Source organism: Lithobates pipiens, unplaced genomic scaffold (assembly GCF_037356315.1).
Source record: "Lithobates pipiens isolate NorthernLeopardFrog02 unplaced genomic scaffold, aLitPip1_a1.2 Scaffold_27, whole genome shotgun sequence".
NCBI classification, from domain to species: Eukaryota; Metazoa; Chordata; class Amphibia; order Anura; family Ranidae; genus Lithobates; species Lithobates pipiens.
Genome location: NW_027507788.1, coordinates 16,484,457 through 16,498,364, shown reverse-complemented (window position 1 = coordinate 16,498,364; position 13,908 = coordinate 16,484,457). Strand labels below are relative to the sequence as shown.

Below are 13,908 nucleotides of genomic sequence, written 5' to 3'. Positions count from 1 at the left end.
GACAATTCGATCGTGTGTGGGCTTCAGCGGACTTTCTCAGCGTAAAGTACGGCCAATCTTTCCACCGGACTAAGAATGACGCATGCTCAGAAACAAATTACGAAAAGGAAGCTATTGGCTACTGGCTATTGAACTTCCCTTTTCTAGTCCCGTCGTACGTGCTGTACGTCATCGCACTAGCAAACGCCGGACTTTCTGTGTGTCCGTGTGTGGCCAAGTCCGTTCGGTAGAAAGTCCGCCGGACTATCCGCCGGATTGTTTGCCGGACTAAGTACGCCGGACAATCCGATCGTGTGTACGCGGCATTAGTTGTATTTTTCCCCCCTAGATTCAATTTAAAAGTTATGAACTTCTATGGCTGTTATGTGTCTTTCTTTTTCAATTTAGACGTATACAGTATATAGACAATATATAGAATTCTTCAGAAAGTCTTTAGTCTAAAGCAGGCCACTGTTTGCAGTTTGTTGGATTTAAACCTCAAATTGCTGAGTGTTGTTTGCTTTTTTTCTTTTTTTTTGGCATACATTTGTTATATCTCACTATGTATTGGACTGTAATGCCCCGTACACATAATCGGAATTTCCAACATGAAATGTTGGATGTGAGCTCGTTGACAGAAAGTCCAACCGTGTGTACGCGCCATCGGACAATTGTTGTCGGACTTTCCACCAACAAACGTTGGCCAGCATGTTCTCAAATTTTCCACCAACAAATGTTTGTTGTCGGATTGTCCGATCGTGTGCACACAAGTCCGTCGGTCAAAAGTCCTCGCATGCTCAGAAGCAAAAGTGGTCGGTCTTGTAAACTAGCGTTCATAATGGAGAATTAACATTTGTGATGTTGTAAATGATGAAATCTCGAAATGCAGCGCACATTTCTCTTCTTCTTTAATAGGATAATAATGAACCTGATTTTCTGTTGATACTGATGGAGTTATTGCAAACAAAGTTTCAAAGGCTTTTTTTTTTCTAGTGATATCAAGAATAATATTATTATGCTTTATTTTTTTTGGGCAAGCTACCACAGCACCATTATCCCGTAGTTTTTAAGATCAAAGATACAACTATTATTTGTTACTTGATACTGGAAAACAGGATAAATAGAGAGGGTGAATCTCCCTAACGAGGGTAGAGGTAGCAATACAAATGTAGCAGATGTTCTGATCCCTCTCCACTCTGTCTAAAGCTATAAAAAAAATTTTTGCTTTTAGACCCCTTTCACAGTTTGGTAGTTTTCAGGTGTTTTAGCAGTAGAAATAGTAGCTGAAAACTGCCTCCCATTATCTGCAATGGATGCTTTCACACACAGACGGTGCGCTTGGGGGACGTTAGAAAAAGTCCTGCAAGCAGCATCTTTGGAGCGCTCCCAAAATGCCCCTGCCCATTGGAATGAAGCGCCACAACACAGACGTTTTTAACCCCTTCCTTTGGGTTAAAAGTGTCCCACTAGCAGCCAAAAAGCACCTCTTAAACAGCGCTAAAGCGCCGATAAAACAAGCGGCGCATTAGCACTAATATTTCCACAACCCCAGTGTGAAAGGAGTCTTATGCCGCGTACAGACACAAGCGAATCGTCCGGCGTACTTAGTCCGCCGAAACGCATTTCAGCGGACAATTCGATCGTGTGTGGGCTTCAGCGGACTTTTCCAGCGTAAAGTCCAGCGGACTTAGAAAGTAGTTTTGCACTCCGATCTTTCCGCCGGACTTGGGTTTCAGCGGACAATATGTTTGTGAGTATGTTAGTCCGGCGGACTAAGAATGACGCATGCTCAGAAGCAAGTGCGAAAAAGGAAGCTATTGGCTACTGGCTATTGAACTTCCTTTTTCTAGTCCCGTCGTACGTGCTGTACGTCATCGCGCTAGCAAACCCCGGACTTTCTGTGTGTCCGTGTGTGGCCAAGTCCGTTCGGTAGAAAGTCCGCCGGACTATCCGCCAGATTGTTTGCCGGACTAAGTACGCCGGACAATTTGCTCGTGTGTACGCGGCATAAGCTATACTTTGATCCTTCCCTACTCTATCCAAAACTAATAAAGACAGCATAAAATCAAAATTCAACCTTCAAATTATTTTGAACTCAGACGAAACTCATGACCCCAACTTCTTCCGCTGACCTGGAAGACATGACGTCAACTTAGTTTATCTTTCAGTCTGGAATTCTTTCCTCCGTCACACAAGCATATCATATAACAATGTTGTTTTGAAAAAAAATTCCTGTCTGTCAATGACGTTAGGTTCACCAGAGGCTACCTAATTAAAGTCAACTAACAATAGCCAGTCTTTATTTGTACCTAAAGTGATTTTGACATCAAGTCAAATACCGGTCTAAGAGGCAAGTTATTGTCGCTGTGTAACTTCTAGGTACTTCACCTGTCCTGGGGCTGTCTGATCTCCCCAAGTGAATCTTGGCCGGTGCTTGGTTGCAGAAAAATGCAGAAAAATTACTATGACTGATTAAAATAAATTTTCTTTCTGCATGTAAAACTGATACTTTAATTGCACATTGCAGACGATTGCAGCGTACATGGTGGTGGTGGGAATTTTTTGGTAGGTTCAGATGTAAAGTCAGACCAATATGGACAGGTTTTTTTCTTTTTCTTCTAAGTGTATAAAAAGCTATACAATTTTGTTGTTCTTTTCTTTTTTTTTACCCTATTCTGCACTGTATCTCTCGCAGAGGTGGCCATCTTGGTATAGGCAGGACCTTCCTTCCTCATGTCAGAGCCTCCAGCAAGGAGAACAATGATTGAGTGACAACATAGTGATAATTCCTAAAGCCTAGTACACACGGCCTGAATGTTAGACGACATTGGCCAGTTCAATAACACCATTTGGCCCTTGTTTATGGCAGCCAGTGTGACAGAAGCCGACCATTTGGCCAGCTTCTGTCGGGCGACCATTCTGGAAAATGTCACCTGACTCCTGATCAGCGCTCTCAGCCAATGGCTAAGAGTGCTAACTGGAGTATTCTGGAAAAAAAAAAAAACTAGTGGTGTGTGAAGGGAATGTAGTTTGTCTAGAGGTGTTTTTTTTCCCCTGATGTCTGTTAAAGTGTGATTTCCAATCCCCACAGGCCTGTGAGATTAGCCCATTGAGACAATGACACAAAACAACAAAGTCTCTCCGAGCAAATCAAATTTTTATTCTTTGGTGTGAATATTTAAAGGGGGCTTTCAGAAAGTACCGCCCTTTGAATGTGTCATACAGATTATCCAATCATATACAAGTACAGCCTATGACAAAAGTGAAACTAGTGATGTCTCTCAAAATCATGTGCTTTCCAAGAAACGAAACAACTAAAGAAGATAATAGTAACATGAGAAACGAAACTAGATTAGCAAAACTTGAGCTTATCTATTAGTGAAGTGGATGTTAGAGAGACACAAAATGGAAACCGATTTTCTTAAAGAATGAAAGCGGTTAAAGGGGTTGTAAAGGTAAATGCTTTTTCACCTTAATGCATTCTATGCATTAAGGTGAAAAAACATCTGACAGTGCCTGCGCCCCCAGCCCCCCATTTTACTTGTCCCGCGCTCGTCCCCAGACGTCCTTTCCACCATTCAGCCTGGCCGCTGATTGGCTGGAGTGGATGGATGGAAAGCAGCGCAGCCATTGGCTCGCGCTGCTGTCAATCACACCCAGTGACGCGGAGCGCCGGGAGCGGGGCCGTGTGATACAGCGAGCGGCTATAGCCGCCGGCTGTATCACGGGAACGCGCCCGCAGATGCTTCTCGCCATGCGAGGGAGCTTGCATGAACATGAGAAGCATCTGAGGGAGAAAGCCGAGACAGCCACCGAGGGACCCCAGAAGAGCAGGTTCGGGGCCACTCTGGGCAAAACGAGCTGCACAGTGGAGGTAAGTATAACATGTTTGTTATTTAAAAAAAAAAAAAAATCACTGTACAATCCCTTTAAGCTAAATATCCCTTCAGTGTGTACCAGGCTTAAGACTAGCAGGCAACAGTGTCTTAGTTGTTCTGACACTGCAAATATACAGCTGTGAGGCTCAGATCGCAGGAATGCCTAGGAATGCTCAAATAGAAGCGCTTTGTTTTTTTTTCAGAAGGAATTCAAGGAAAAGGGTACATTTCAGGGCACTGATAAAACCCAATTAACAGTTCTAGATGTTCCTTATAGCATAGCAAATTTTTTTGGCCCTAAGATTAGTGGTGAGATAAACTGCCCTGGGTTCTGTTTGAGCAGGGCTCTGTGAACCTCGAAGAACTCTATTAAAATCAAGGAAAGTCAAATTTATCATATTAGAAATGCAATTTTCTGAGCTAAAAAGTAATGGAGTGTCAAACAATAGCATGGGGGGGGGGGGGGGGGGGGTGTAGGGAACATATGCCAATGCAAAAAATAAAGAATTGTAAAAAAATTTAAAATGAGATCTCCCTCTTGGCTTCCTTTTTAACAGAACAATAGCTCACAGACGCCAAAGGTCCCTCAAAATATATAGCAAACTCTAAGTGGTTGATTTACTAAAACTGGAGAACGCAAAATCTGGTGCAGCTTTGCAGGGTAGCCCATTTGTCTTCTAACTTCAGCTTGTTCAATTAAGCTTTGATAACAAACCTGATTGGTTTCTATGCAAAGTTGCACCAGATTTTGCACTCTCCAGTTTTAGTAAATCAACTCCTAAGGGTCTGTTATGTTTTGGGGGTAATGCAAACCGTTAGATAGGATAATTTGGTTGTTGAAGGCTGGTTGGTGAGTCGAGCTGGGAATTTTCTTTGGCTTTGTTTGGCATGTATGGGTGGGTATACCTTTGGAGGAGTCTGTGTGCCAGGGGGATGTCAATGGTTGGTAAGGATGTCGCGGGTGAAAGCACGTGCTGCTTCCTTAGCAACCATGTCACATTCATTCATGGTGTATGCCCTAAACATTCTGCATTCAGATGAACATCCGAACAGCCAGTGTTTGGTCCGAATGTCCCTATTTAAGATGTAATCAGCCAAACCAAGCATAATAAAATACACACGTATCTAAATACCTGTAAGTTGACTTGACAATGCATCTGTGTATGTTAATATATTTGTTTTCTGGAAATGTTATAGATAGGCAAATCCTATCCTCATATTGATTAGTGGTTCCAAATTAATAATAACTACTGCAGTAGAGACAGACACAAAAAGATACACTCCGCATCTTTCCAAACAACTGTTCTGTTTTATTTGATGCAATTGAAGTTTTTCATACACATAATAATGTAGGTATCACATTACTATTACAATTGTACTTTTATGGTAACAAGGGGCTTAACATAGGCAGGCTAAATTCTAATCAGGACTCGAAAGAATGCAAACATGTGATGAAAACACATTTAGTGCTGTGTGCACAATGAGTGCAGTGTGCAATACATAGGCAAACCATACAAATAGAATACAATTACAAAAATACAGAATTTATAAATTTCCTTTGAAACAAAACCCTCTAAACTTTACAGCTAAGGAAAAGGCCATCCTAACCTCTGATTAATCTGTAGTCGCCATGGTGTTGAACATGTCAGTTATGACACCAGCCATTGATGGCTTGACAGATCAGTTCAGAGCACAAGTAATGCCGCGTACACACGATTGGAATTTCGGCCAGCAAAAGACCGATGAGAGCGTTTCATCGGAAAATGCGACCGTGTGTATGCTCCATCAGAATTTAGCTGCCCGAATTCCCGCCAGCAAAAATCGGAGAGCATGTTCTCAATTTTTCAGATGGAAAAACTTTCTATCGGAAAATCCGATCAGGTGTATGTAATTCTGATGCGCAAAAACGCATGCATGCTCAGATTCAATCTACGAGATGGAAGCTATTGGCTACTGAGTATCGAACTTCATTTTTCTAGTCCCGTCGTACATGTTGTACGCCACCGCATTCTTGACGGTCGGAATTTGGTGTGACCGTATGTATGCAAGACAGTTTGAGCGAAATCCCGTCAGAATTCCGTCAGGAAAACCATCAGAGCTTTTTCTGACCAAAATTACGATCGTGTGTATGTGACATTAGATTGTAATTGTTCTAGGAAACAGTTACATTGATGGGTTTAGTTCCATTTTAAGAACAATAAATTGGCAATATTACTGTTTTACTAATGCCTACACTGCAATGCCAAATGTAACCCTTTTATTCCCCAAACCAGGCCATTCTCTCAACTGTATAGAATGCATGTCTACAAACTCCACATCCTGCACAGGTTTTGCTGTGAGCTGTCCTGATCGCTATGTGTGTGCAACCTCATATACAGAATCCACTGCAGGTGAGTTTCATTCAAAGGTTATGTCTACTCAAAACATGTCTAACTCCAAAAAACCTGCGCTAACCCTACTTTTATTTATACCCCTTTAATTACAACCCCCCCCACCATCTCCCATAACAAATGTTCATAAGTGGCCTAGGCACACGTAACCAAACCACAAATTGTATTCACAGAGCTACAATTCATACATAATAGGCACCATTTCTATTGATTCGTGATACCAAATTGTATAATGCCAAAAAAATCTATCAATGCCCCAAATAATCTTACCCCAAAAAATGCAAACATGAAATTTATAAATTCAACCCATGAGTGTAAATTAATTCAAGAAAAGTGCTCAGTGCTAATGCTACTTGGTGCTTAACCACTTCAATACAGGGCACTTTCGCCCCCTTCCTTCCCAGCCCAATTTTCAGCTTTCATCGCTCTCGCAATTTCAATGACAATTGCGCGGTCATGCTACACTGTACCCAAATGAAATTTTTATCATTTTGTTCGCACAAATAGAGCTTTATTTTGGTGGTATTTATTCACGACTCCGTTTTTTATTTTTTGCGATATAAGCGCAAAAAAAGCGGAAATTTTGAAAAAAAACTATTTTCTTTTTTCTATTTTAAAAGAAATCCAATCAAATCAAATTTTGTCATAAATTTAAGCCAAAATGTATTCTGCTACATGTTTTTGGTAAAAAAAATTCCGTTAAGTGTATAATAATCGGTTTGTGTGATCACGGACATATGTACGCAAATGATCATGTACAGATGTGTGCAGGTGATCACGTACATATGTGTGCAGATAATCATTGGGACATGTGATTTTAGTGGGACATATGTGGGGGACATGTTTTTATTATTAGGGACATGTGTTTTATTATTTGGGGACATGTATGTTTTGGGGACATGTGTGTTTTGGGGACATATGTGGGGACTGTGTTTACACTGTGTGGTGTGTTGTGTATTACACTAGACTGGTGATCAGTGAGTAAAAAGCTGTAAAAAACAGCTCATACTCACTGATCAGCCGGCTGCAGCGATCTGCTCTCCTCTCCTCAGCGATGACTTCTGTGTGAGGAGAGGAGGAGCCGATTGCCTAGCAACCGGCTGTTTGTTTACATCACATGATGGCCGTGATTGGACACGGCCGTCATGTGATCAGGAGGGCCAATCACAGAGCCCTCCTGCCGATCTGAGATGTGCCGTGTCCGGGTGACACGAGCACATCGGGATCGCGCCGCTGCGCAGGCACGGGCGCGCGTGATCCCGCTCCTTCTGAAGGACGTTCCTGAACGTCCTATCAGAAGTAGACGGCTCCCACCCGGCCGTATATATTTATTGGCTGGGTGGGAAGTGGTTAAAAGAGAAGTGTTGACTTTTTTTTCTATTTTAGTTACTTACCTAGGTGGATGTAGCATCGGTCCGACGCTGCATCTGTCCCCCGCTGGCTCTAACACTGAGAACCGAACACTCAAATACCGCAGATCACACAGTTCTAACAGCTCTCTGCTATGCCCTGCCCGGCTGAGACTGCCATCAGTCCAGGCACCTGGCAGATCCAGACTTCCAGAGTCGTGATGACGAGGTGCCTGGACTGATCTTGGTGACGTCAGCAGAGAGAAGCCCAACCAAACAAGCCCAGGCTGGACTTCACCTATAAAGGAGTGTCCTCATATGGTTCGCCATTTTTTTGAAGGTTCTGATTTTAGACTGATGAGACTGAATTCTAGTGATTTTATTTTATTTACAACAGTGCTATAAATTGAAATGAAATTGAATTGATGCGACTAAGTTTAGCAAGTATACGCAATAGCAGGAACGTAGGTTGGTGAGTAGGTTGCATGCTACTCCATCCAGAGGCTCCTAAAACTGTCATTTGCTTTTAAAGCGGCACACAAGGGCTTTTTGCTACATTTATTAATAGTGTGGCTTTACACAAATGGCATAGGAATCACATCTTAATAAAAGGATTTGGTGTCAATTGGTCACAGGTGGATCAAACTCTACAAGGTACATCCGCTCGTGTGCACCTTCCAGTGTCTGTGATAAAGTCGGAAGCATTAGTAGTCTTTATGGTAACGTAAAGACATCCACCTCGTGTTGCTATACAGAGAACTGCATTGCATCCATTCTGGCAGGTAAGAAAATATAACATTTTTAGGTACAATTTTACTTTGTGTTGACTGATTAGATTTATAATTTAATATGTTTTGTAATTATCTATATATGTACTGTCTATGTCTGCATACTTTCGACCAGGAGCTTGTACAAAAAATTACTATCTTTCTTGTATCCCCCAAGGGATCATCACATGCACCCTCTTCTTTCTTGTCCATATACTCTGGCATAAGCTTCCAGTAATGACACTGCCCAGGACTTTTTTTTTCAGTGGGAACATGGGGGAACGCAGTTCCGGCACCTCCCGCACTGAATGTATGTAATGGGGTGTGCTGCAGGGTCTATTGATTCTGGCTGCTGGGAAATCTAATATCTCTGAAGGGGATCTAGATTTGCAGGGGGATGGGGGGGTCTATTGTTGCTGGGGAGGTCTGTAGTTGCTGGTGGTGTATCTATTGTTACTGGGAGGGTAATTTGTTTAGGAGGGATCTACTGTTGAGGGAAGGGTCTATTGTTGCTGGCTGCTGGAGGGTCTATTGATGCATGTTGTAGGGAGATCTGTTGTTGCTGCCAGGGGTCTATTGTTGCGGGTGATCCATTGTTGCTGGGGGGGTCTATCGTTTCTGGCTGTTGGAGGGTCTGCTGATGCTGGCTGCAAGGGATCTGTTGTTGCTGTAGTGGGGGTATTTTGTTGCAGGTGGTCCATTTTTGCTGGGGGGTCTATATTTGCTGATTTTAGGGGATCTATTTTTCCTCTTTCTTTCCTGTTACTTGGTTCTGTATTCTCTAACAGGGGCGGTAAGGGTAACAGGTTTGGGTGTGGAATCGAGGAAGGGTGCTTGGAGGCGGGTAGCTGTGGAGACAAGGGGTGACTCAAAAAGAGGGAGTTCCTGCACCTACTCTCTAAGCCCTTGTACACGCGGTCGGACATTCCAACAACAAAATGCGTTGGATTTTGTCTGACGGATTTTGTCCGAAACTGGTGTTACATACACACGGTTGGACACAGTTGTCGGAAAATCCGATCGTTTGTAACCTGATGACGTAATTCAGTTACGAAGGGATTACGTTCAGGCTAGTAGCCAATAGCTTTGGTCTAGGAATTTGATCTGAGCATGCGTGGCACTTTGTCCGATCGGAATTCTCTACAAACGATCAGACAAATTCCAATCGGATCATGTTGTTGGAAAATGTTATAGCCCAGCTCTAAAACTTGGTCCGCCGAATATTCCGACGGAAACAGTCCGATTGAGCCCACACACTGTCGGATTATCTGACAACACGGTCCGATCGGACATTCTCCATCGGAATATCCGACCGCGTGTACAAGGGCTAATACTGAAGGGTGACCGCTGACTACAAGCAGATCCAAACACAATGCAGAATCAGAGAGCAGGAACACAATCCAACAGTCTGAAGGTCAAGGAAGGTGTCTAAAAAGCATGGTCAAAGTAATAATTGAGGTCAGAGCAGACAACGGGCAAAGACAGGAACCAAGGGACCAAAGAAGAGTCCATAGCAAGAATAATCCATTAGCAGGGAGTTGCCTATGTGGAAATACAAATATTTGATCAGGCACTCCTTACATTTTCTCAGCCTAATTTACGCAATTATGCTTGAGGTCAGGTGAGCAGCAACAGAGTGACTATGCCGTGGTACTGAGTTTCATCTAGCAGATGGCAGGGGATGCCATCTGATCATTACAATAGCATACCGTAGTACTTTCCTTCTATTGGTGATTGCATCTGAAAGCTCACCCTAATGTATTTTTCCTACAGTGGCACATTAGTCTTTAATCTTTTGAAATCATTTGCTTGGTAAAGAATCATTCATCCCTTTCCATATACACCTTTCTTTTCTTGTGAAAGAACAAAAAAATAAAAAAAAGTTTAGAGTCAAAATGCTTGGATCCAGCATCTAGATCAGCCTTTCTCAGCATTTTCATCCCAGAGAAACCCTTGAAATAACTTTTTGGTCTCGGGGAACCTCTGAAAAAAATTACAACAGCTACAACTCATGATACATTAGCGTGGTGGAAGAATGCTCCTTGTACTTGAGGTCATTGGGAAGAATTCTCCACTTACAGATCATTAAAAAGATCTAAAGTGCTAGTTAGGGTTGCCACCTTTTCTTCAAGTCAAACCCGAACACTTTTGTGGCGCACAGCAATTTTTTGTATAAACTATACATATATTTTGCTACTAAATAACATTTCTAATCATATGAAGTTAATAACAAGAGTCCCCCTTTACATCAGAGTCCACAGAGTTCCCCCTTTACATCTGAACTTGCAGAGTTCCCTTTCACTGTAAGGGGGGACTCTCCAGACTCTGATGTAAGGGAGAACTCTGGGGACTCTAACAAAAGGGATGCACTGGGAACCCTCATCTAAGGGGGGACACTGAGAACTTTGATGTACAGAGAGGACTCTGATGTAAGGGGAAAGACTGTGGCCTCTGGTGTAAAGGGGAACTCTGATATAAGGGGTGCTCTAAGAACCCTGATTTGCCTTTGTGTACTTACTCAGAAGCAAGAGAGTGAAGGGGGGAGACTTCAGTCACAGATGGATGGATGGTGAGATGGATGGTGAGCTCACTCACCTCTTGACAGTCAGCGCCTCTCATTCAGTTGGATCTGAGGCTGCTGGACTTCAAATTTTTGTCCCAAATTTCCCTTTTCTGAGGCACAGTGCCAGGGATTGGAGTGTGGGCAGACAAAGAGGGGATAGGGGTGGGGGGGAAGAGGTGCAGATCGAGCCCTCTCTCCTCTCCCATCTGTATGTGTTTGGGGGGGCCGTTGTTAGTGTTGGCTTTGGGGAGTGTGAAAGAGAGTAACAGACACTCTCAGCTTAGACAACTGCAGCCAGCAACCCTGCTGGGAAGCCATAAACCAGTCTAAATAATGTGTCCGGGTTGCAGACAGTCTGAAACCCGGACACATGATTCCAAACCCGAACTGTCCGGGGGAATCCTGGACAGGTGGCAACCCTAGTGCTAGTGGGAACTTATCTGAAAGTCAGAAATTACTCATTGCTCATGGAACCCCTAGCAACCTCTGGAGGAACACTGGTGGAGAAAGCCTGATCTACTGTAGATGATATTATTGAAACACCAATGGCCTGTGGGTTAGAAGATACACCTTGCAATCAGCTTTTTTTTTTTTTTTTTTTTTAAACATATTTTTGTTCTTTTTTAAGTACAACCTGTCAGCTCTGAACCCAATGGAGTGACATGTCCAAGCTGCCAGTCGTCTTCCTCTAGTTGGTGTTATGAAGAAAAGACTGTTGACTGTACCGGAGATGAGAACGTATGTGCTCTTTACTCTACTGACATAAACGGTGAGTCTTTTTATTTATTTATTTATTTAACATTAAGCTCCTATTTCAACATGTTTTTCTTCTTTTTGGTCTGTTGAGTGTATACTATTGAAAATGTATTATTATACGTGTAAGTATTTTTTTTTTAAATAGGATTATTATTCTCATATTACAGGAAACAAGTCCTCCATTAGAGGCTGTGCCAACCAAAATATCTGCAGTACTCAGAAATACAGTGTCAATGGAACAAACATTTCTTACCAGTCTACTTGCTATTGTGGAGGTATTCTATAATATCTTATAAATGAATAAAGACATGCAACCCACTACCTGCAATTTCTTAAACTAAGCCTACAGTAAACAAAAATATAAAAAACTAACAGGAAAAGTAATTTATTTCCTCCACTTCATTTTAGCTATCGTCTAGCTTGCTACTTGGTAGCGTTCTACCAGAAACTGAAACTGGATCTAAATGAAAACCTATGGGAATACATATTTGTTTGAGAAGGGCTTTGAGGGCTCTAAGGAGCTTCTCTTGATTTTTTTTTTTCTGATTTCCCTAGATTGTATCTAATTGTTTTCCATTTGTTACCCCCATCATCTTCTCAGGGTTGCAGAAGCTTCCCAAAACAATCTGCACAATTTTGCATAATTTATAGTTCTTTAACCACTTGCCGACCAGCGCACGACGATGTACGTCGACAGAATGGCACGGGCAGGCAAATGGGCGTACATGTACGTCCCTTTAAATTTGCCGCCTTGCTATCGGGAGCGCGCTGGTCGGGACCTCCGTGAGTCCGGTCGCGGGACCCGCGGACTCGATCGCCGCGGGCATCCCCGCGATCGTCTCACGGAGCGGCCGAATGGAGAAGTGCCGTTGTAAACAACATTTCTCCATTCTGCCTAGCAACTAGTGACGCTGATCTCTGCTCCATGTGATTGGAGCAGAGATCAGTGTTCACTAAATGAAAGCCCAACCCCCCCCTCACAGTTAGTAACACACCCCTAGGAACACTTAACCCCTACACTGCCACCCACTGGTTAACCCCTTCACTGCCAGTGTCATTTACACAGGAATCACTGCATTTATATAGCAGTGATTAATGTATAAATGACAATGGTCCCAAAAATGTGTCAAAAATGTCCGATGTGTCCCCAATAATGTCGCAGTAACAATAAAAATCGCTGATCGCCGCCATTACTAGTAAAAAAAAAAATAATAAAAAATTATTAATAAAAATGCCATAAAACTATCCCCTATTTTGTAAACGCTATAACTTTTGCGCAAACCAATCAATATTTGCTTATTGCGATTTTTTTTACCAAAAATATGTAGAAGAATACGTATCGGCCTAAACTGAGGGAAAAAAATGTTTTTTTTATATATTTTTGGGGGATATTTATTATAACAAAAAGTAAAAAATAATGCGTTTTTTTCAAAATTGTCGCTCTAGGGGTGATCAAATACCACCAAAAGAAAGCTCTATTTGTGGGAAAAAAAGGACATCAATTTTGTTTGGGAGCCACGTTGCACGACTGCGCAATTGTCAGTTAAAGCGACGCAGTGCCGAATCGCAAAAAGTGGTCTGGTCTTTGACCAGCAAATTGGTCCGGTCTGAAAGTGGTTAATAAACACTTTGTGGAGGGCTGGTTTGGATTCTTGCTAACTTCAATAGGACTTAGCCCTTGTACACACGGTCGGAGATTATGACGGAATGTGTCCGATCGGACCGTATTGTCGCATAATCCAACTGTGTGTGGTCTGCATCGGACTGTTTCCGTCTGAATATTCCGACGGACCAAATTTCCCAACTTGCCTATAAAATTTTCCGACAACATGATCCGATCGGACATACTCCGATCATGTGTAGCCTATTCCGACGGACAAAGTGCCACGCATGTTCAGAACAAATTCCTAGACCAAAGCTATTGGCTACTAGCCTGAACGTAGTCCCGTCGTAATGAAATAACGTCATCACGTTATGTACAATCGGATTTTCCGACAACTTTGTCCGACCGTGTGTATGCAACACCAGTTTCAGACAAAATCCGTCGGACAAAATCCAACGGATTTGGTTGTCAGAATGTCCGACCCGTGTGTACAAGGGCCTATAGTTTGGAAGTTCTGATTTTAAATGAACTGGTACAAAAAGAAAGCCATGAGCAAATATTTAAATATTTGAACCCAATTTACCCAAGTGTGTGATCCATTCATTTCAATTATCATGTAAACT

At 42.5% G+C, this 13,908-nt stretch overlaps 1 protein-coding gene across 1 annotated transcript in view; it reads left to right on the top strand.

Moving 5' to 3' along the window:
* The window catches only part of LOC143933367 (uncharacterized), a 39,047-nt gene that overhangs the window by 1,343 nt on the left and 23,796 nt on the right, over nucleotides 1–13,908 (top strand). The window contains exons 2-5 of the mRNA XM_077456235.1: nucleotides 6,131–6,247; nucleotides 8,232–8,378; nucleotides 11,555–11,695; nucleotides 11,850–11,957. Of these exons, the coding sequence (XP_077312361.1) occupies nucleotides 6,131–6,247; nucleotides 8,232–8,378; nucleotides 11,555–11,695; nucleotides 11,850–11,957 (513 nt within the window). The remainder of the gene's footprint in view (nucleotides 1–6,130; nucleotides 6,248–8,231; nucleotides 8,379–11,554; nucleotides 11,696–11,849; nucleotides 11,958–13,908) is intronic.